At 42.5% G+C, this 24,059-nt stretch overlaps 1 protein-coding gene across 1 annotated transcript in view; it reads right to left on the minus strand.

Moving 5' to 3' along the window:
- Positions 1-21,712, minus strand: part of ENPP1 (ectonucleotide pyrophosphatase/phosphodiesterase 1) — a 136,711-nt gene extending 114,999 nt beyond the window's left edge. Inside the window, exon 1 of the mRNA XM_075341480.1 lies at positions 21,566-21,712. Coding sequence (XP_075197595.1) covers positions 21,566-21,712 — 147 coding nt within the window. The remainder of the gene's footprint in view (positions 1-21,565) is intronic.
- Between the last annotated feature and the right edge of the window lie 2,347 nt (positions 21,713-24,059).

Genomic DNA, 24,059 nt, shown 5'->3' on the forward strand with positions numbered 1-24,059 from the left:
TCGGTGTGCTAGGTTATAGTCGTGCTTGGCTGAGTATCGCTGGTGCTTGGATGTGTCAATAGTGAAAAATGGAAAACAAAGCATAGGCTCACTTCACTGAATGATGGGAGAAGGCACCCCAGTGAGAGCCTCTTTTAGTCCTTGAACAGCTTTAACTGGGGGTAAAAACACCGATTTTGAGATGTGGTGTGTCAAACAAACAAAAAAAAAAAAACGCCCTGCCTCTCTATAGAAATGTCCTATTCATGGCTGGCTGTGTGGGCAGAGTGCCGGACTGCCCAATTATTGACTTCCATTATACTCGTTAATCAAGTTGAGCCCGTCCGAGCGTCTGACCTGCTCGACTCGAGTAAACAGCACTCAAGCATTGTAGTGATCACTCATCATTACAAGTACCAAGCGTGGTAGTGCTCACCCATCACTAATAAATATCAGTAATTTCTTTAATGCTATTTATTCTGGTATGTGCCACCTGGATGGCATACATGTACACACAATTCTGCGTTTCAACATTCAAATGGCGCTTTTTCCCTTCTGAGCCCTGCCGTATGCCCTAAAAGTAGATTTCCACCACATATTAGGTATCGGCGTACTGAGGAGAAATTGCATAACAAATTGTATGGTGCAGTTTTTCCCGATTCTCTTGTGAGAATACAAAATTTGGGGCTAAAATAACATTTTGTGGTAAATAGTAAAAATTTTCATTTTTTCCTTCCACTTTTTTTGTCCTGTGAAATCCCTGAAGGGTTAATACATTTCGTGTATGGGGTTTTGAGTACTTTGAGGGGTGCAGTTTTTAGAATTATGTCACTTTCGGGTATTTTCTGTCACCTAGGCCTCTCAGAGTCACTTCTAACGTAATGTGGTCCCTAAAAAAAAAAATGGTTTTGTAAATTTTGTTGGAAAAATTAGAAATTGCTCAAACTTTTAACCTTTTTAACTTCTTAATAAAAAAAATATGTTTCAAAGATTGTGCTGATATAAAGTAGACATGTGGGAAATGTTGTTTATTAATTATTTTGTGTGACATAGCTCCCTGGTTTAAGGGCATAAAAATTCAAAATTTGAAGATCGAAATTTTCCAAATTTCTGATATTTTCACAAACACAAAAATGATCGGCCTAAATTTACCATTAACATGAAGTACAATATGTCACAAAAAAAACAAACTCAAAATCACTGGGATCCGTTGAAGCATTCCAGAGTTATTACATCATACACTGGTCAGAATGTAAAACGTTGGCCCGGTCGTGAAGGTGAAAAAAAGCTGGGGGGTGAAGGCGTTAAAATCCAAGAGAAGCTTAAAGACATTTTATTATAATTTCAGCCCTTATATAGATCCAAACCAGCATTCACTGCATTGAATATTCTTACAAACACACATATTTGCCAACAGTCTACCATAGCACGATATACTGTAGTTATCACTTTGATTTAACAAGGTCTTCATGCCAATGCTGCACTTGGCAGAAATCAGAGCAGGAAATATTGTTAGCAAAATCACATCAGACTTTGGGCCATAATTTTAAGCGTACCTTCCAACTTTTTTAAAAAAGGACACATACAGTGGCGTATCTTGTGCAATTTTTATATACCTACACCATACATTCCCTATCCCTTTCCCCTCCACATAGTATAACACCCCTACAGTGTACACACACAGATCTGCTACATCAATACAAACATACACCCACACACACACACATACCCCTCATTAATACAATCACAGCTCTGCTACATGAACACACACATAGCTCTGCTATATCAATATAAGCACATACAAACAGTTCTGCTTCATCAATACAAATAAAATTCTGACAGCAATACACACATTTCTGTTACATCAAATCACACATGCATACAGCGCTCTGCTACATCAATTTTTGCGCACACACACACACAAACACACACCGTGTGTACTGATCCTCTTCCCTGTGCCTGTAACATAACCAGTGTTTACATATGGTAGAGGATCAACTTTTTGGCTCTTTATATTCGACTGCAATTATGCTTTTAGGACAAGGCACAGGTGATGTGAGGATATACTCTCCAAATTTGGGACAGTTCAACTGGATCCAGAACAGCTGGGAGATATGATTTAAAGGGAATCTTTTCAGCAGATTTTTTACTATGTAATCTGAAAACAGCGTGCTGTAGAGGTTAAAACACAGATTTCAGCTGTCTCTCTTATTAATCTTTGTGCTGTTTACTTGCAATTATTGTTTTAACACAAGGAGATTATCATTGCTCGGACTACAGTAGTGCATGCCTAGTTTTCCGACACACCCCTCCTATGATAAGCAGCTCAATATCTATAGATATTGTACATAGAAAGCCTGGTGTGGGCAGAGTTAGCTTCCTCAGCTGATTGTGTCAGAATGACTGCACTGAGTAAACCAAGTTATGCATTGTTGGATTCAGGGTCTCTTTGCCTACATCATGCTTCTCTCAGATGAGGTATCAAAACCACCTGTGAAATTCCCTTTAAGGTATCTTCCAGTTATAAAAACTTTAGAAGGGCGATTTGATTTTTGCAATCCAACTTTGTCTAGAATAGCCTGCAGAGGTCATAGGTCATTTGTAGAGGCCCCAACTCTAGTTGCCAAAAAAAAAAGAAACTCCTAAAAGTCACCACAGTTTGAAAACTATACTCTGTAAGGAATTCATCTAATGGTGTAATGCACATCTTGAACCCACCAGTATTTCACAAAATGTTACATAGTTACTTAAGTTGAAAAAAGACCTAGGTCCATCTATAATTGGGCCATGAAAATTAACTATTATGTTTTTTCATGAAAATGTAAGCCACAAATTGTCCATTTTTGCAAAATTGAAAGTACAGTTTGGGCAAATGGAAGGTAAGCAGCACCACTTTTGGAGCACAATTTTTGCTAGAATAAATTGCAGATGCCACATCACATTAGTAGAACTTCGGAGATGCCAGAACTGCTTACACTATCCATATGTGACCATTTGAGAAATTACACCTCTCGAGAAATTCATATGGGCAACGATGAGCATTTTAAAACCACGGGTATTCCCATAATTGTATAACTTTAGGCTGTGCAGATGAAAAATTACATTTTTCCTACTAAAATCTTGTTCAAGACCCAATTTTTACATTTTCACACAGATTAATAGGAGAAAATGGACCACAAAATTTGATATTGAATTTCTCTCGTAAACAACAATATTGATTGTGATGATTTTAACGGCATGATTATTTTCCTGAAACAAGCACAGAGGCCCCCCACAGCTGTGGCTAAATGATGGGGCCTTCAAATGGACGTCCCCTCTACCCCACTTATCAACTCAGAATTCTCAAATTTGCATGTTTTTGTAGATTAACCCACACAACCTACATGTGCAATGTAGAAAAGAAAACATGAGCTCTGCTGATGACCATTGGCTTCGTGTTGATTCTGCGCAGGCGTCATTACGTCACTGGAACTTCTGCTCCCAATGTTCTCTGGCATGCAAATAAAGATCATTCAGGTGAAAAAACATGGTTTATCTGCAGGGCGGGAGGAAGGAAGGCGAGAGTGCACTTTTTCTGTGCATCGGAGCTGACGCTTACTTCCTGTTGATTACCTCATTTGTCCGAAGGCGTGGAGAGAAAAGCCAAAGGTAAAACCTCATGTTTAAACCATTTCCTTTTGTCTGTAGGCACAAATTGTCATGGATTTACTTACCCATGAGTTTTATTTATCCGTAAGGTTAAACCAAAAGTAACATTTGTTAAAAGCATAACAAGTATTGAACAACAGTTCCCCATAGTAGGAAAATAATGTGTGGATATTTCTTTCCAGAGTGGGATAATTACAATTTCCTTAAGTTGTGATTCAGAATTATAAATCCCTGCCATTCTCCGGTTTGAGGAAAACCACCAAACCCTTTTAGAGCTGCCACAAACCTCAAAAGTCTTGGGTCTTTACCAGGACAGAAGATTATTCAGCTTCCATAGATAAAAAAATGCATAAGAAATTATATAACATACATGTAAGTAGTTTGAACTGGGCGACCCCTTTATACAGCCTATAGATTGCTCATGTACTCCTTATTGTTGCCTGTTCTTTCAAAAAGGACTAGAAAAATCAGAGAAACCACTCAAATATTGTATTGTAAAGGAATAGTACAATGATGACTGATGGCCAGGAGAAAAAGGAAAAGGCAGTAGTAAGCCATGTGGTACTACCATAAGAACAATTAAGATATTTCTTCGCTTTCATAATAAATCTTTATTATGAAAGCGAAGAAATATCTTAATTTTTCTTATCACACTCTTTGATAGGAATACGTTTATAAAGAGCTGGTGTGGATCAATTTGCAGGAGCTGACACATTAGCCATGTTAGTAATCTGAGGCAGCTGGGTGGAAGCCTGGAGAATGGGCTCTCTGTGACATCTAAAGGCCGCTTGACCGATATCGCTAGCATGCGTACCCACCCCCATTGGTTGTGCGACATGGGCAAATCGCTGCCCGTGGCGCACAACATCGCGCGGACCCGTCACACTACTTACCTGCCTGCGACGTCGCTGTGACCGTCGAACCGCCTCCTTTCTAAGGGGGCGGTTCGTTTAGCATCACAGCAGTGTCACTGAACCGCTGCCCAATAGAAGCGGAGGGGCGGAGATGAGCGGGACGTAACATCTCACCCACCTCCTTCCTTCCTCATTACGGGTGGCCGCAGGTAAGGTGAGGTTCCTCGTTCCTGCGGTGTCACACATAGCGATGTGTGCTGCCGCACGAACGAGGAACTACATCGCTAGCTGCAGCAGCGATAATTGAGAATAGGGGGGCATGTCACCGATGAGTGATTTTGAATGTTTTTGCGACGATTCAAAATCGCTCATAGGTGTCACACGCAACGACATCGCTAAAGCAGCCTGATGTGCGTCACAAATTCCGTGACCCCAACGATATCGCTTGAGCGATGTCGCAGCGTGTAAATCAGACTTAAGGCTCTTCTTGTGATTAGTCAACATGGTGCAACGTAACATGTGTATCACACCACAGCAATGACTTTATGCCAGGCTCGCTAATCAAAAGAGGAGCCATAAATTCCAGGAGCTAGGAGGCTATTCTCAGGGCTGCAGTTCAGCAGCCACATATTACTGATGTTGTTGAAGGACCAGGTCATGCTAATTGTAGCACCCAGGGTCTCGTACCTGAGTTACTCATCACTGGGCCGGTGTGATGGTTTGGGATGTCGCGGTGGCGTGCCCGGCTTCGTGCCCCGAGGTGTACACCAATAAGGAGGGAGGATGATGGGGATTGTACTGGGATGATTGTCATAACGCCACCTGTGGTACGCGGCCAGAGATTAGCCGCCACTGCTGTCACTGTCCTCCGGGGTGGATGGTAATAGCAGCCGAAGATGGTATCACTTCCCACAGGTGGAGTGGGCCCTAGGAAGGATAAGGTGAGTAGTGATGGCAAAGGCCTTTGGCGCCGAGGCGCGGGGCGTCAGCGCTGGTAATAAGAGTGAGTCAGATGCTGCGGTTCCAGGTGTCTTTACTCACTCTTTGTGCCGCTCGCCCGGGTAGTACTGGTCACCCGCTGTTATGTGCCTCGTCGACCTCGGATAAGTTAGAAGTAGTCACCGTATGTTTGAAAGAAGAAAGTTCTTTTTCAGAGTTGCCCTTCCAGCAGGGAGGAACCTGGGCTGAGCGCTTCGCTCCAAGTCGCAGGCCCCGTGAAGAGAAGAGAAGAAAGTGGTGAGGGTGTCGTGTCCCAGAACTGGTGTACCGTGTAGACTGACTGAAGATTGTGTGAGTTTGCTCCTACTTCTACCCCAACTCGAACCCGCCCCCAAGGTGGCTGGCTTCAGTGACTGGGAAAGTCCTATGCCTCGTGACGGCTACCCCCTGCCTACCCTGAGCCATCATCCCCTGTGAGAAGGCTCCTATGCTGTATCAAAAGTATGAATGTGGAACACTGGTGATAAACCCGCTCCTTACCCGAGGTGAATATCGCACCTTAAATAAAATGCAATACTCCGTGGCGACTGGAGCCTCAAGGGCGCCACACTAATCAATATGCACCAACTCCACTACTTTATCTCCGAATCCTCATGTGGTTGCAGAAGCAAATTACCAACAAAATTGATAGCCCAATTTCCACGTCTACATTGGATATTAGCAGCAACCACTACAAAAAAGAATCAAGGACATCCCAGCACTGCCCCTCCTCCACAGTGATGATTAAGAGATGATTAAAGTCCTCCCAGCTCACAAGGATTATCCCGACACGATCATGAACATGACCGAAGGGAAAAGGATGGTCTAGGGCAGACTCCCAATGCTGCTAACAGTTGGTTTCTCCCCCCTTATAGTAGTTGTCTATTGCAGCCACTGGTTAAAGTAAGGCAGATGTGTTTAAATAACTGAATAATTCAGTCTAGGGATGGCAGAGACATCTGGATATTGGGAAAAATGTCAGTGATACGTTATTTCCCAGAGGAGAGTATCAATGCATTAGTTTAGCGATTGCAGTGGTATCCGGATAATGGAAAAGTACCACAGATAATGGAAAAAAATTATGCCTTATGGTGTACAATGCTCACTGGTGTAGTGATGCCAGCATGTGGGTTGTAGAAGCTCCATAAATACTGCTCCTATTCACTCTTTGGGGGTTGTATTATCATTTTTGTTATATAAACCTCAATCAGTAAATATCACAGGGTAGCATAGGCCAGTAACAATAATAAAACACAGGATAAGTCCGGATACAGAATGTTTTTGTAGCCAGTTGTAAATGGCAATGCCAAACGTCTATTTTTGTTCTACTTTGCTTACGAAAGACTGTTAGCCTACTTATGAAGAGCAGATTTTGTTTTCTGATAATCTTATTCAGAGTGAATCGAATATCAATTACAACAGTTTTGTATTGCTCAATATAGTATTCTGTCTTGTTTTTCCCTATTATACCACATTTTGCACTATAAAACATCTTCAGAAACGCTTTAGGCAATCTTACTTCCTAAACCAAGTAGCTATTTTGGGTTTGCAGCCACAAACCCACATATTCTTCCTTCTTCCACAGCAACTATGTTTATCTGATTTGCAACCATTTTTTCTTGAAGTTAACTGAATAAACAGAGTACACTAATTTTATGGCTGAGCTAGACCAGCGATTGTAATAATAATTCAATTAAACTATGACCAAAGTTATTACTATACACAGTGCTGCACATTAAAAGCACTGCCAAATACAGTGAAACGGCAGATGTCTTCCCTAAAGAGCAGCTAATTACTAAGGCTTTTTATCTATAAAATACATTACTCTGCTAAATATTCAATGGATCTTTCAACATTGAATTGAACTGTAATGTTGTACATTTTAATAAATTAGTGTACTCCCTTTTACTACAAATATATTTCCTGCTAATCATTAAGGAGGTATTCCATTACTAATTTAATCCTCTTTCACATGTTCTAGCTCTTACTATTAATCAGTTTTCTAATATACTTCTATTACCTGCCCTACTTCTATAAGCTCATCTTTTTGTGGGCGCTATATTCCTCTGTTGTTATGCAGCCACTGCTACTGTAGGGAGGGGTCAAGGCTACGCCACCCACTGCAGAAGTAGCCAGCACACAGAAGGTTCTATTGAATGTAATAAAATGTATTATGTATTTTGTAAATGGCCAACAGGTGGCAGTGTGGGTTAGTGACGCCTGCCCTGGCACCTAGGTAGGCAGGAAAAGGGTTAAGAGAAAAGAGAAGGATAGGGTAAATATAGGACAGGATGTAGAAGGAGATTAGGAGAGTCCCCAGTAGGAGATAGAAAGAAGAGGCCATACTATTGTACTGCTTAACGATCCTAAGGATCAGCCCTTTGATCCCGGACACACGGGGTACTGCTCTTGAGAGGACTGTGGAACTGCAGCGCCAGAAGTGGGGTTTAGTCCAGTCGGTTGGAGAGGTATCCGTTCTTTCCTGGATAAGAAAAATCCTAAGAAATCCCCTGCGAGACCGAAGGTCAGTGGGCCCTGAACAGAGAAGGGGAGGTCCTGGCCAAAAGCACGAATTGAGGAGTGCTGTCGTACGTAGCCCTTCCAAAGTGCAAGCTAATCCCTGTGGGTGAGACGGATTGGCTTAAGGACTATTTGAAATGGTTCTCACAGCGTGACGTCAGAATGAGGAGCCTAGTGGTGTGCTATGGAGCCCAGGTGCCAGGAAAGCGGTCGGATGATAAATTATATGTGGAAGTGGAGTCTGTAGGAACCCCATCGGGACCAGAAGTGATGCCCGTGTTTTTGCGAATGGAAAATGTCCCTGTATTGAAGTTCATTAATATTGGTTATTTGAAGGAACTACACCGATGTCTGCTTTATTGATTCAGAGAACGGATGGACTGCAGTGAAAGCATCCCTGCAGTGAAGTGGCAACCAGGAGGCAAGGGGTTACCGAGCGGCTGCGCTGCATCCTGGCAACCCCTGCACACACGACTACCACTGTCTCCCCTAGCTGTTCTACACTACTTACGACCTGGGGACCAGAATTGGACAAACGGAGTAGCACACGTCATAAGTGGAGGTGAGGCTAACTCTCAGTAAGACCCTCTTCATACATCCATGTTTCCGGTACAAGTGGTGTCAGTTTTCAAACGTACCGGAAACAAGGACACACGTAGACCCATTAAAATCAATGGGCTTGCACACGCGTCCATGTTTTGACATGGACCGTGTGTTTGTGTGCTCCACACAGTGACATCTCCATTTTCTGCCGCTCATTATGTTCATAAATATTCACTGCCCTGACTGCGGACCCGGAAGCAAGTGTGACAGCAGAGCTGGAGACAGCCGCCCAGAAGACAGGTAAGTATATAAGTTCATGCTGTCTGTGTGCTATCTGCATGTCACACTTATAGCACACGAAATACACACGGACGGACATACGTATCTACACTATAAACCGTGCAAAACGTTTGTTTTTTTGCATGGACGTCTGAAGGACACCTAAGTGAAAGCAGTCTGAACACACAAACTCAGATTAGAGTTAACTCTCTTCTCCCTGGATCCAGCACTATTAGGTGCAAGTGGTGTAGGTCTTGATAGAAATTGCAATACAGAAACAAAGTTCCAGAAAAATGAAAAATGTACATCATGGCAATCATGCGGGCACAGAGACTGTGCACCTGCGATCATTGTTAAGGCCACTTTACACGCTGCGATCTCGCTAGCTTACCCGCACCCGTCGGTTGTGCGTCACGGGCAAATCGCTGCCCATGGCGCACAACATTGCTAGGAACTGTCACACATACTTACCTCCCTAGCGACGTCGCTGTGACCGGCGAACCACCTCTTTTCTAAGGGGGCGGTTCGTTCGGCGTCATAGCGACGTCACTAAGCAGCCGCCCAATAGAAGCGGAGGGGCGGAGATGAACGGGCCGAACATCCCGCCCACCTCCTTCATTCCTCATTGCGGGCGGCAGCAGGGACGGTGATGTTCCTCGTTCCTGCAGTGTCACACATAGCGATGTGTGCTGCCGCAGGAACGACGAACAACTTGCGTCCTGCAGCAGCAACGATAATCGGGAATAGAACGACGCGTCAACGATCAACGATAAGGTAAGTAATTTAGATCGTTAACGGTCGTTCCTGCGTTTCACACGCAACGACGTCGCTATCTAGGCCAGATGTGCGTCACGAATTCCGTGACCCCAACGACATCTCGTTAGCGATGTCGTTGCGTGTAAAGCGGCCTTTAGGAGCTCAGCGCAAATTATAGCTGAGCTACGGTGGATGGAATGGTGATGGCGCCATTGCTGGCTGATTAATCGCCTAAATGCTGCAATCAATAGCAATGATAGCATTTAGGAGGCTAGGGGAGGGAGTGCGTTCCCTCTCCCACCTTATCGGAAATGCTGCAATGTGATCACAGGGGCCCAATTGTTGCTGTGACAACCTCCGGGTCAGCCATCTATGGCAAACCTGTTAGATCATGCCAAAAGCATGATGTAAAAGGCTTCTGTCAGTGCAGCATTGAGAGGTATAATGTATTTCAGTGCTTATGCAATCAGAGTAATAATTGTTAATGTCCTATATAGGGACTAAGTAAAAAAGTAAAAAGAAATAAATTGTAAAAATATTTAAAAAAAAAATAAATCAGAAAATAAAGATCAAAAAAAAATATACCAATAAATATTTATGTGAACACAATATTAAGCGTATATTTATGATTACAATAACAATTTACAATACAATTTGATAACAATAAAAAAAAAAAAAAAAAAAAAAAAAAAAACACAAAGTACACAAAATAACACCCTAAAAAAATAAAACAAACAAGGTTGCAAAAACTGTCTATTCATCACACAGATGAAAAAAGTCTTATGTAAATAAAAATTATATTGCTCAAAACATCATCTTGTCCCAAAAAACAAGCTGCCATATAGCTCAGTCAACAAAAAATAAAAAAGGCTATGGCTTTCACAATACAAAACATCTATTTTTCTATAAAGTAGTTTCTATTGTGTAAAAGCGGCAAAACATTACAAAAATAATATAAATGTGGTATCGCTATAGTCATACTGACCCAAAGAATAAAGCTGTCTTACCACTTTTACAACATGGTAAATGGTGTAAAAACACAAAACAAAAAAAATTAAAAAAAAAAAAAACAAAACACAAAACAATTTCTGAGTTGCTGTTTCCTCTTAATTCTGCCTCACTAATAGTGGAATAGAAAGCAATCAAAAAAATGTGGCCCAAAATGGTACCAATAAAATCTCAAACTCATCCCACAAAAAATAAGCCCTCACATGACTGTCAGCAAAAAAAAATTAAAAAAGCTACACCCTTCAAATTTCGGTTATGCAAAAATCTTATATTTTGTTAAAAAGCAGTTTTTAGTGTGATAGTCATACCTAAAAAAAAAAAAAAAAAAAAAATGTATATAAATCTGATATTGCTGTAATTGTACTAACTTTAGAAAAAAAGCCGCTCAATCAATCACTTATACCGTACAGTGAACGGCTTAAAAAAAAAAAAAAAAAAAAAACTATAATAAAGCCAATTCTTCAACTGCTGTTAATTTATTCATACTGCCTCCCAAAGATTGCTGCTCACATTTTTTCTTTTGTTAATCACAGCCCAATGTTATACGACTCGGTGAATCACCTGAAGGTTAAAATTGCTCACTACACCCCTAGATTAATTCCTTTACTGGTGTAGTTTCAAGAATAGGTGCATTTCATGGGATCTTCAAAGTGGATGTGCCATCCGCAATCTTTTCCAGACAAAATACCACTCCTTCCCTTCTGAGCCTTGCTGTGTCCCCAAACAGTAGTTTTCCATCATATATGGGGGTATCCCTGTACTCAGGAGAAATTGTATAATACAAGCAACATTTTTGTAGTAAAGTATTTTTTCAATTTCATAGCTCAACATTATAAAATTCTGTGAAACACCTGTGAGTTCTATGTGCTCACTACATCTCTAGACAAATTCCTTGAGGGGTCTAGTTTCTAAAATGGGGTCACATGTGGGGATGCTTCCCCTATTTAGGTACATTAGAACCTCTGCAAATGCGACATGACATCAACTATCTATTACAGCCAATTTTATACTTCAAAGTTCAAATAGCACTCCTTCCTTCCCTTCTTAGCCCGGTTAGGAATCCAAACAGCAGTTTTCCACCCCATATGGGGTGCATGTTGCTCATTAAGGTGTCAGAGTTAGGGACCTACTCAGAGGTTCACCGTGACATGGCAGTGGGCTTCATAAAGTCTTAGGCCGGTTTCAGACGTCAGTGTTTAATCATGTACAAGTCACACACATGGTTATGGTCATGTGTGTGTCACAAGTGTGACATCCATGTTTGCATACGTGTGACAGGTACCGGAGAAAACACGGGTCTGTGAAATAAAAAGATTTTCCATATTTACCTGCTGTCTCCGGCTCTGCTGCCTCCAGCACCTGACTGCCGCTCATTAAATTCATCGATTATTCACCGCACTCAGGACCTGGAAGCCGGACACCACCGCGGTGACAGGTGAGTATTCTGCAAGCACAATGACATCCAGGAGGACATCCTGATGACACCCCTGCGACACCTCCGCTACAGTTTTACGGGTTCATCAGAGTTCATTGGGAACTGTGATGAGTCCCTGATGCTGTCCCCGCGATGTTCCGGCTTCCAGGTTCTCACTACACAGACACACACATACGTATACACTGATCATATATACACACACATATGTATATACACATAGCAGACACACATGGATACACCGAACACATACATAGCGCACATACATGTATATACTGAACACACACACACACACACACACACTCTGCTGTATACTCACCCAGCGATGCGGTCACCGACACTGAAGTCCCCCGAGATGCTCCTGTTTCCAGCTCCACAGGGCACTGAATATACAGTGAGTATAATGAGCGGCTGTCAGGAGCGGGAGGCAGCAGAGCTGAAGACAGCACCGCTGGATACAGGTAAATATAGAAAATATTTTTATTAAAAAGACCCGTGTTTTCTCCGGTACGTGTCACTCTGATGTTACACGGATCACATCAGTGTGCGATCCGTGTGACACCCGTGCTGTCGAAGGAAAAACGGACATGTCTGCAGTCCGTGTGAAAACATGGACGTGTGAGTAACAGCATATAATAACATGGGTACGTGTGGCATCAGTGTTAAAAACGGATGTCACACGTACCTGAAAACACATCTGAAACGAGCCTTATAAGAATAAACCAAAGAGAAAAATTGTATGAAAAATACCCTGAATAATAATAAATAAAATGCAAGTGCTTAATAACAGGGTACTTAGTATATACATTTTTGCAAAAAGGTAAGAAGCCATCCCACCTCGTCACGGTGTATCCATCTGGGACAGTCCCTAACCAACTAAAGTTAAAACCATTATATATACCTGACTTGTGTCTATCAAAACTACAATGTGAATGGTAGCAAGTGGTCAGCTGGATCCCAGATTAAATACACAGCAACGTGGGAAGCAGATTAATTGTTCAGCCTCAGTATAGGGAGGGCTGTGCCCCAACTTGCACTAAATCAAGAGAACAAACAAATTAACACCAAAAAACTAAGATGTAACAAAAATGAGTAACCATGCAACATTACAAGCATGTAATTGGCAGCTTCTAGACAAGAAAAAAAACAAAAAGAGAAAAATTGTATGAAAAATACCCTGAATAATAATAAATAAAATGCAAGTGCTTAATAACAGGGCCCCTAACTTGTTATCTTGCTTTAGTGCAAGTTGGGGGGGCGCAGCCCTCCTTATACTGAGGCTAAACAATTAATCTGCTTCTCACTTGGCTGTGTATTTAATCTGGACCCAGCTGACCACTTGTTACCATTCACATTGGAGTTTTGATATGACACTAGTCAGGTACAGAAAATGTTTTTAACTTTAGTTGGTTAGGGACTGTTCCAGATGGGTACACCGTGACGAGGTGGCATGGCTTCTTACCTTTTTGAAAAAAATGTGTATACTAAGTACCCTGTTATTAAGCACTTGCATTTTATTCATTATTATTCAGGGTATTTTTCATACAATTTTTCTTTGTCTTTTCTTGTCTAGAGGCTGCCATTTACAAGCTTGTAATGTTGCATGGTTACTGATTTTTTGATACAGCTCAGTTTTTTGTTTTTAGTCTTATCAGAATGATAAACCAAGAACCTCATGTTCAGGTATTTAATTTTTTGCATAGCGGCATTAGATCAACTTATGAATTTTGGATGTGCAGCCATTTCTTTTTTTCTAGCACATTCTTGCTATTCAATGCAGCATCACCACTCACCAGTGGTGATGCGCGTACCTGTGTCCACTGACTGCTGATCAAAAGTCCCAGCATTTCTGGTTATGCGCACTAGACCTCTCTGAAGCCGGGAGGCATACACCTAACTTCATACTGCTCATGACTGGAAGTGCCCAGCATTCAAATCAGCTGTCACAGCAAACACAGATACGCACCTCCAATGACAGATTAAGTCTAGGTCCTCCCTGTGGTCCAGTGGCTCGACTCCTGCTTGTCATCCCAGCGAGCGTTACACTTTCAATTCTTGTTTGAGGGGTTTTCATCCATTTCAGAGTGCTAGGCAGGCAGCTGATTAGAAAAGCCAATGGCTGCTGATTTTTGGCACAAGGTTAAGGCCCTGTCACACACAGAGATAAATCTGCGGCAGATCTGTGGTTGCAGTGAAATTGTGGACAATCAGTGCCAGGTTTGTGGCTGTGTACAAATGGAACAATATGTCCATGATTTCACTGCAACCACAGATCTGCCAAAGATTTATCTGTGTGTGTGTGACGGGGCCTTTAGACAAGGCTGGGTTTCTATAATGCTGGGAAATTTGCATTACCTGGCCTTTCCTAACAATTATAGTGAACAAGCCATAACCCTATCAGACTAATTAAGATCTGAAACCTTAGTCAGAATTATCGGAGCACTCAAATCTCCAAGGGTACCCAAAAATTTGCATCGGCCCATTTTCCTATATGTAATTTTTAAAATGAAAAAAGATGAAAATAATTTTGGGGGGTTAAAATACAAAGGACATGTGTCATCTTTAACTTTATGCCTTTTAGAGATCATTTCAACTTCCTTAACTGTTCACAATTACAGTCTTTTTGACCATGGGTGCCCAAACCTTTGCATGTCATTGTCTATGTTGTTTAGAGCGGTGCTTTATGACTCAGCAAGTCTTGTCCCTGTATTTCTTTCCTGAATAGGCTTTTACATACTGAAAATATCAAGCTTTTGATGGATTGCACACCTCATATAAGGAGGGGTCTATGACGTGGAAATACAGTTTGTTTTAGAATGTCTATCTACATAGTCTAGACTGAACGGAAAAATTATAGAAAGTTACCGCCAAAATAAACAACACCAGCATATGTTTTAGAATTACCAAAATAAAGTGTTGATCTAATGTTCCTTCAAGCCAAAATCCTCTGCCTACTCATACTATCCAGCATTCTCACAGTGCTAGCAATGTGCAATACATGCGATCATTATAATAAAACAGCATTAGTTTATCAATTTCCAAGTTTTGTTAACCCCTTGATGCCATGGTTATTTTCCATTTTTGTGTTTGTTGTTTTCTCCTCCCCTACTTCATAGAGCCATAACTTTTTTATTTTTCCATCAATATAGCTTATTGAGGGCTTGTGTTATTGTGGGACGATTAGTACTTTTGAACGACACCATTCATTTTATCATATAGTGTACTGAAAAATGTGAAAAATATTCCAAGTGTGGTGAAATTGCAAAAAAATTGCAATTTCACAATGGTTTTTGTATTTTTATTGACCATTTTCACTATATGGTAATACTCACCTAGCAGTAGGATTCGCCATGTTAAGCCGGAGTCACACTTCTGAGAGACCCACGTGAGTCTTGCATTACATCACCTGGCATGGCCTGCAGCTCTCAGGACTGGAGCATCTCAGCTGCATAGAAATACATGCAGCCGACCTGTTCCTGTCAGGAGAGTGTGTGGACGTGCCGGGTGATGCAATGCGAGTCTCTCGCAAGTGTGATTCCAGCTTTAGTATGATTATGTTGATAGCAAACGGGTATAATTTTATTTTTATTTAATTTGGGAAAAAAAAAAAAGTTGCTTTTGTCACCATTTTCAGCGATCCGTAATGTTGTGACTTTTTTGGGATCCGGGGCTCAGGGATTCTTTTTTGTGCCTGAGCTGACATTTTAACTGATACCATTTTGGGGTAGATGTGATGTTTTGATCGCCTCTTATTGAATTTTATTGTTTTTATAAAAAATGTAATTTGGGCATTTTATTTTGTTTTTTACAACTCTGTTTACCGATTAGATTACTTTATTTAAGATTTTGATAGATCGGACATTTCTGAGTGTCGCAATACCAAATGTGTATTTTTTTAATTGTTTTATTTATTTTCAATGGGGCAAAAGAGGGTTTTTTTTTATATTTTTAAAAACTTTCTGTTTCTTTTTATTGTATTTACTAATCCCCTTAGGGGACTTGAAGCTGTGATAGACTGATCACTTGTGCTATATAGAGCAACGTATCAGTATCGCTCTGTATATAGTAGCTGAAATTATTATCTGCTATCTACTTAGAGCCGGCATTCACAGGAAAATTGTTATGACAGACACAGGGGTGATCAGCTGACCCGTGCCTGTCATGACAACCCATCGGCGGCTCACGATGACATCATGAGTGCATTGATGAGACGCTCTCTACCGGCGTGTCACATGCAGGGAAAGATGCAGGCTCAGCGTTGAAGCCCACATCAAACTAGGCAAGGACATAACATATGACGTAAAAATCTCACGTTGCACTCGGACCAATATTACTCAAAGTTGCAGGTCGGATCTGTGAGTTTTTCCTCAACTCTAAATGGACTGAGGAAAAAAAATGGCAGCATGCTGCGATTGGCAGCGCAATTCAGATGACGCGCTGCCATACAAGTCTATGGATGTGACTGAAACATCGGACTGCACTCTGATTACATCAGTCCGATATACGCTGAGATAGACAATGGAGAACAGGGAAAAAATAATCTGTCCTTCTCCAACTCATCCACCAGTGATCCAACTGTCGCATGTGAGAGAATCGGAGCAAAGTATAATGACATTCAGATCATGCTCGCAGCAGAGTTTGAGCCAAATGTCATTAGCATTTTTTTTTTTTTTTCTAAAGCACCATGTCTATTCTTTTAGCTCTTTTCACGCAGTTTTCTCAATTGAGTTCAAAATGGTACCAGCAAAAAATAGACAATACATCTTGATTAATTTGTTCCTTGGTGGCTATGCCCTCTCCCTGCTATTTTATACTTACTTTTCAAAAAGTTCTTAACTTTTGGTGTAAAAATTGAAAGAAAAAAAAAAAAAAAAATCACATAGAGGAGTAAAAATGTTGCAATGTTGTAAACAATTTTTTGGGCCAGATCTCTAGTAAAGATTAGTGATGAGCGAGAATGATTTTAACCTTACCTTTGCAGTTTTCTCTTCTCTTCAGCAGGGGGCATCACGCTCATGCATGCTTACCACACATTGAAGCTGAGCCCCTTCCCTTTCCAGACACAGCAGTTGGATTGATCTTTCTGGAAAAAATTGCAGCATATTAGACAGAGATTTTAGCATGGAATGCAATCAGATTTCACCCTGTAATCTACATCTACATTTCAAAGTCTGAACATCTTGAAATCCCATAAAGAGGTACGAGTTGCTGCCCTCCCCTTTCATTGTGTAGTTATGTCCCCCTTCCTGGCCACTTCCTGGTAAACATGTCCCCCATCCTGATATATATTTCCTACATTCTGGTATATTTGTCCACATCATGGCCCCATCCTGGTAAATGTAACCCTTCCCAGCATATTCCCCATCCTGGTAAATGTACCCCATTCATGGTAAATGTACCCCATCCTGGTAAATGTACCCCATCCTGGTAAATGTATCCCATCCTGGCATGTTCCCCCATGCTGTTAAATGACCCCATCCTGATAAATGTACCTCATCCAGGCATGTTCCCTTATCCTGGTAAATGTCCCCTTTCCTGGTAAATGTACCCCATCCTGGTAAATGTACCCCATCCTGGTAAATGTACCCCATCCTGCTAAATGTTCCCCATCCTGGCATTTTTCCTCATCCTGGCATGTTCATGTACCTCCATCATGGCATGTTTCCCCCATCCTTTCATGTTTCCCCCATTCTGGTAAATGTATCCCCCCATCCTGGTAAATATATCCCCCATACTGGTAAATGTACCCCTTCCTGGCATGTTCCCCTTTCTGCTAAATGTACCCCATCCTGGCATGTTTTCCCCCTTCCTTGCATGTTTCCACCCATCCTTGCAGTCCTGTTTCCACCCATGCTTGTAGTCCTGTTTCCCCCATCCTTGCAGCCATGTTTCCCCCATCCTTGCAGCCATGTTTCCCCCATCTTTGCATGTTTCTCTCCCTCTTTGCATGTTTCCCCATCCTTGCAGCCATGTTTCCCACATCCTTGCAGCTATGTTTGCCCTGTGCTCTGTCTGTATGCCCCGTGCTGTCTGTATGCCCCGTGCTCTGTCTGTATGCCCCGTGCTCTGTCTGTATGCCCCGTGCTCTGTCTGTATGCCCCGTGCTCTGTCTGTATGCCCCGTGCTCTGTCTGTATGCCCCGTGCTGGCACTGTTCCTCACACCTTGGCACAGCCGCGCACACAGCTTAAAAATAAATAAAAAAAACAACTCACCTTCTATCACCCGCTCCACTGCGCGGCCACAAGACGCCGGCGCCGCCTACTGACGCTCCTCCGTCTCCTAGGCAACAGGCCTACAGCCCAGGAGAGGAGGCGTGTCAGAGTGAGGAGAAATGTCTCCTCTGCTAAACACCACTTTGAACTGTCGGCATGATCACATCGGCAGTTCAAAGTGGCTGATTGTGGCGACAGCGCACGTGCCAGCACAAAGGGCTCTGTGTGCCCAGTCTGGCATGTGTACCATAGGTTCGCCATCACTGATCTAGATTGATCTTTTATTGTGCAATATAGGCCAAAGCAGTGGTTTACTACACGATGGACACACTGTTACAATCATGTTGATTAAAGTTTGAAAACAACAAACATGGTAAAAGGAAAAAGAAAACAAAATCATTGTGTGAACCAAGCCTGTTTCACACAGTTATATTGTTACACATCCGTAATGGGGATTTGCATTACAGACACAATGAAACAGGATCCATATATATATATTATATATTTTACATATATAAATACTGATGCCTCTGCATTTTAGACTCCCAATCCCCCTCCCTACTGGGACGTTACATCATACATCAGGGCGACCTCATTCATGCTGTTGATCATATCTGCTTCTCTGCAGCCCGAGAACAGGGGGTGTAATGGGGTCGTGACCACGCTCCTTGATCTAGGCCTGCAGGGAAGCAGATTTTATCAGGGAGCTGGCTGTTACCAGCAGCATGGAGGAAGCTCGATGATGTGTGATGTAAGGTCCCAGTAGGGAGGGGGAGCACCAATGGAGTATCTCACTGAAATACAATTAGGCTATGTGCGCACGCTGCGTTTTTTGTCGCTGCGTTTTTGTGCGTTTTTGGCTGATAAAAACGAACAAAAATGCACCCGCGTTGAAAAAAAACACGTCAAAACGCATGCATTTTTACCGCGATTTGGTGCGTTTTTGGCTGCGTTTTGCTGCATTTTTGATCTCTGCGTTTTGCTGCGTTTTTCAAATGCATTGCATGGACGGAAAACGCAGGAAAGAATTGACATGTCCATTTTTTTTTTCAAGCTCAAAAACGCAGCTTAAAAAAAAAAAGTTGTGTGCGAACAGCAAAAATGAAAACTCATAGACTTTGCTGGGTAAGCAAAGTCATGCAGTTTTGAGGCCAAAAACGCACCCGAAAAACGCGCAAAAACGCCGCAAAAAACGCACTGTGCGCACATAGCCTTACTGTGAAAATGGGGACCAGCTCTATGGATTTCATTTTTATAGTTTCTGAAAGTATGGCCATGAGCTGTTCCATTTTTGATACTTCCCTGTAGACGTGGCTACAAATTATTTACTTAAAGGGACCGAATAATATTGCACGTCCCAATTTTCAGTTTATTATTTTTTAAAAAAGTTTAAAATAAGCAATAAATGTTGTTCAACTTCACAATTGTGTCCCACTTGTTGATTCTTCAACATAACATTAAAATTTTTATCTTTATGTTTGAAGCCTGAAATGTGGGAAAAGGTTGAAAAAAATAAATGGAGGCCGAATACTTTTGCAAGGCACTGTAAAAACAACTCCAAGCCCACAGAATAGAATGTTTATGCTAAACTGAGCTGCATTTTGAACACTCCCCGATCACTTGACAAAATACATCATAACTGGAAGGAGTCCCTACATTCTAGCATCTACCTTTATTTTTAGTTCACAATCTAGACGCACACGACTCTGGAAGTGAATGTGCGACTTGGAAACAGCTTGCTGCTATGACACGGAGTTTCAGAGAATATACTGTGCATGCGCTCCTATCTCCCTATCCCATCCACCAACATTTTTAATCGCCAGATTCTGATTCCCATAGACTTATATGGGTACTGGCTGGATTCCAGACCGGACCAATTTTTTTAAAAAAAATTAGCAGGAACCCGTCAGTCCTGGTTTTCTGCGACTCTACCCATCTCTAGTACTTATACAAGTCTATGGGAAAAATCTGCACATAAAACTCAGCATATTCGCAAAAGAAAAATTATATATTTTGAAACACACCACAACTCAAAAAAAATACCAAAAACTCATTGTGGAAATACAGCCTTAATAGGAACCCAAAAGCAGTCTCTGAGTAACAGTATGGTGTGATGAAACAAATTTCCATTACAATAAATGGTCTTTTGAGACAACTGTTCTGTTCCTAAAAGCAGTAGACAAGCCAACAAGATGTATGGAATGGATTTCTGACATATGTGGACATTCCCTAATATTTTCATGTGCATAAGTCCCAAACCTTTATTTTTTCATGTTTAATTCACTGTAGTTACATTGTTGTTTATTTAGGATCTATTTACACACTTATCTAAGGCTAGGTCCACCTTTCTGTTGTTTTAAATCCGTCAGCGACGGATCAGTCGTTTTTTAGATGTCATCTGATGTGTTTTTCACAGGATTCCTTTCACAGGAATCCTGTGAAAAAACTGATCCTTTGCATCCATTACATCCGCTGTGCGTCCGTTTTTTGATGGATCAGTCATGATCTGTTTATGTTTGGGACATCCCAGTGGGTGTGCCAAACACGCTGGGCATGCTCAGTAGAGCATGACGGAATCCAGCACCATAGACAAACATTACAAGCTTGACGGATTGCGATGAATTCCTGCGCGGTGTGTTAATTTTGACGGCCCAAAAAACATTACATTCTGCGTTGTTTCCGCCCGGCGGTCAGTCCAAAAACGACTGACCGCAGCGCAGCGGATGCAACGCAAGGTAATCACTCGCAATCCGCCACTAATACAAGTCTATGGGACACAACGGAATCCGCTAAACGGATTCCGTTATTTACTAGAGCCGCGGATTGTGACTGATAAAATTTAACGGAAATGTGAACCTAGCCTAACAGATAGGAAGTATGTTTTTTGCCAGTATAGCAGGACTAGCTTTTATGAGACAAATTTGGCACAGTAATCACTTTTAGTAATGTGTTAAGAGGCATTACAAAGCAAAAAAAAGTAGAGGAAAAAAAAAGTAGGTTACAATTTTATTGCATAGATCTATGATGTGAACATTAATGAAAAAAAAAAAATAAACAGTTTCCTTAAAATAACTATTTCTTAAAAGTCTGATTTTCATCAAAATCCTAAATCTGAATGGGCTAACATTATGTTCCAGCCCTCGGTCTGAATGACAATTTGCACGCTTTGATATTTCAGATATCACAGTCCTGGTAGAAACTTCTTCACATGCAACCCCTATGGATTGTAAGTATCATATAGGCACTACATCTACTGTAATGATTAACAGGCCTATTCTTCAGTGATGTACTTACCCTCTCCTCCAGTTTGTACTAAGATAATAGTAAGAACAGGTATCAGCTGAGGGCTCTTACCAAGGAGAGGACCTTCCACTTGCTGGATTTCTTCTTCTTTCTGAGCTGAGCAGCTCTGGCTGGCTCTTCTGTCATATCCAGGGCATTCAGCATGGGCTCTGCTTGCATTTCTCTGGCTGTGCCTCCATTCTTTGCCTCACTATCCATGGCTCAGTAAGTTCTTACAATGCCCTGTCTGCCTCGGCTTACACACTGTGTCTGCAGCTGAGTAGTGAGGTAGCTCGCTCCGCCTGCTTCCTGGCTAATGGCATACACATGGAAAAAAAAACTAATCACCCTTGTTTCCTCAGAACACAACCATCCTTCCTTCTGTATATACATATTTAGCGCTTAGTTTTTTAGAAATAAAAACACTTTGTGCTTCAATATTCATCCTTTTGATCATTTTATTAAATTTCTGCACATACTGAAACCCCAAATCAATATTCACTCCACGACTGATACTATATAAAACATACCTCCCAACCGTCCCGGATACAGCGGGACAGTCCCTCTTCTGAGCCTTTGATCCCGGGTCCCGCCCGTGAGGCTGTTTATCCCGGCTCCACCCACCCACTGTAGCCCCGCCTCGCTGTTTCTCCCTTCTACTATTCATTACAGAGCCGAGCGCGCACCTACTCCTGTGACTGCTGCTGAGGTATGAATCACCCCCTGCAGCAGAGCGACCCCCCCCTGCAGCAGAGCCCCCCCCCTCCCCCAGAGCCGACCCCCCCAGTCCTGGAGCCTGCGTTTGTCTGCAGCTGTTCTCTGATTCCCCGTGTGCGGCTTCTCACTGCTGCAGACACGCGGGGAGTCAGGACGCTGAGGAGACCGTGCAATCAGCACTTATCTCCTGCAGATAGCAGTGACAATAACCTATGCAGAGTGACATCTGCAGGCTTCTATTAGCTTACCGATCAGTGGTCTCCTGCCTGTGGAGCAGAGCTGCTGGGTCCTAGCTTCCCAACAACTTCAGCTCTGCTTTATCCTGGCTCCTCTACCAGTTAAAGGGAACATGTCAGCAGAAATTTCACAATAAAAGTAAAAGCTTCCCCTCTGCAGCTCCTGGGCTGCATTCTGGAAAGGTTCCTGTTGTTATTGTGCCCCCTTTGAGACCTACAAAAATACTTTATGAAGTCTTACCTTTTTGTATGCAAATGTGTTTTTATGGTCACGGGGGCGGGCTGTCTGGCGTCCGTTATTCCCCCTCCTGCCGCTTTACGCAGTCCCCCATTACTCATTTACATACACAAGGACACCTTCCTCATGTAACTGTCCTCCCGAAGTTTTGCGCATGTGAACGCTTTTTCAGGTGATTGCGCAGGCACGAGATTATGGGCGGCGCTGTGATTGTCATCAGCAGCGTTAACCAAGTACCCGCCCATAATCTCGTGCCCGCACTTTTCCCTCTGACTCCACCGTTATGCGCAAGTGCTGGCCATATGAACCATGTTACCTATTACTGCGGGCACGAGATTATGGGCGGGTACTTGGATGACTTTGCTGATGACAATCACAGCGCCGCCCATAATCTCGCGCCCATGGTAATAGGTAACATGGTTCATATGGACAGTGCTTGCGCATAACGGTGGAGGCAGAGTGAGAAGCGCAGGCACGAGATTATGGGCGGGTACTTGGATGACTTTGCTGATGACAATCACAGCGCCGCCCATAATCTCGCGCCCATGGTAATAGGTAACGTGGTTCATATGGCCAGTGCTTGCGCATAACGGTGGAGGCAGAGTGAGAAGCGCGGGCACGAGATTATGGGAAGGTACTTGGATGACGCTGCTGATGACAATCACAGCGCCGCCCATAATCTCGCGCCCATGGTAATAGGTAACGTGGTTCATATGGCCAGTGCTTGCGCATAACGGTGGAGGCAGAGTGAGAAGCGCGGGCACGAGATTATGGGCGGGTACTTGGATGACGCTGCTGATGACAATCACAGCGCCGCCCATAATCTCGCGCCTGCGCAATCACCTCAAAAGCGTTCACACTTTGCACAGTGCTCAGTCCCGCGAGAGTGGCACTGGGCATGCACAAAACTTCAGGAGGACAGTTACATGAGGAAGGCGTCCTCATGTATGGAAATGAGCAATGGGGGACGGCGTACAGCGGCAGGAGGGGGAATAACGGACGCCAGGCAGCCCGCCCCCGTGACCATAAAAGCAGATTTGCATACAAAAAGGTAAGACTTCATAAAGTATTATTTTAAGTCTCAAAGGGGGCACAATAGCAACAGGAACCTTTCCAGAATGCAGCCCAGGAGCTGCAGAGGGGAATCTTTTATTTTTTTTGCTAAATTTCTGGTGACAGTTTCCCTTTAAAGGGAACCTATCAGGTGCAATCTGCACTCAGAGCCAGGAGCAGTTCTGGGTGTATATTGCTAATCCCTCCCTAACCGTCCCTGTATACACTAGCATAGATAAAGGCATCTATAGAAAAAGTATTTTTAAAGAGCTTATATCTTATGCTAATTAGCGCGGGGACTAGTCCCAAGGGCGTTACTTCA

Source organism: Anomaloglossus baeobatrachus, chromosome 3 (genome assembly GCF_048569485.1).
Source record: "Anomaloglossus baeobatrachus isolate aAnoBae1 chromosome 3, aAnoBae1.hap1, whole genome shotgun sequence".
Classification (NCBI taxonomy): domain Eukaryota; kingdom Metazoa; phylum Chordata; class Amphibia; order Anura; family Aromobatidae; genus Anomaloglossus; species Anomaloglossus baeobatrachus.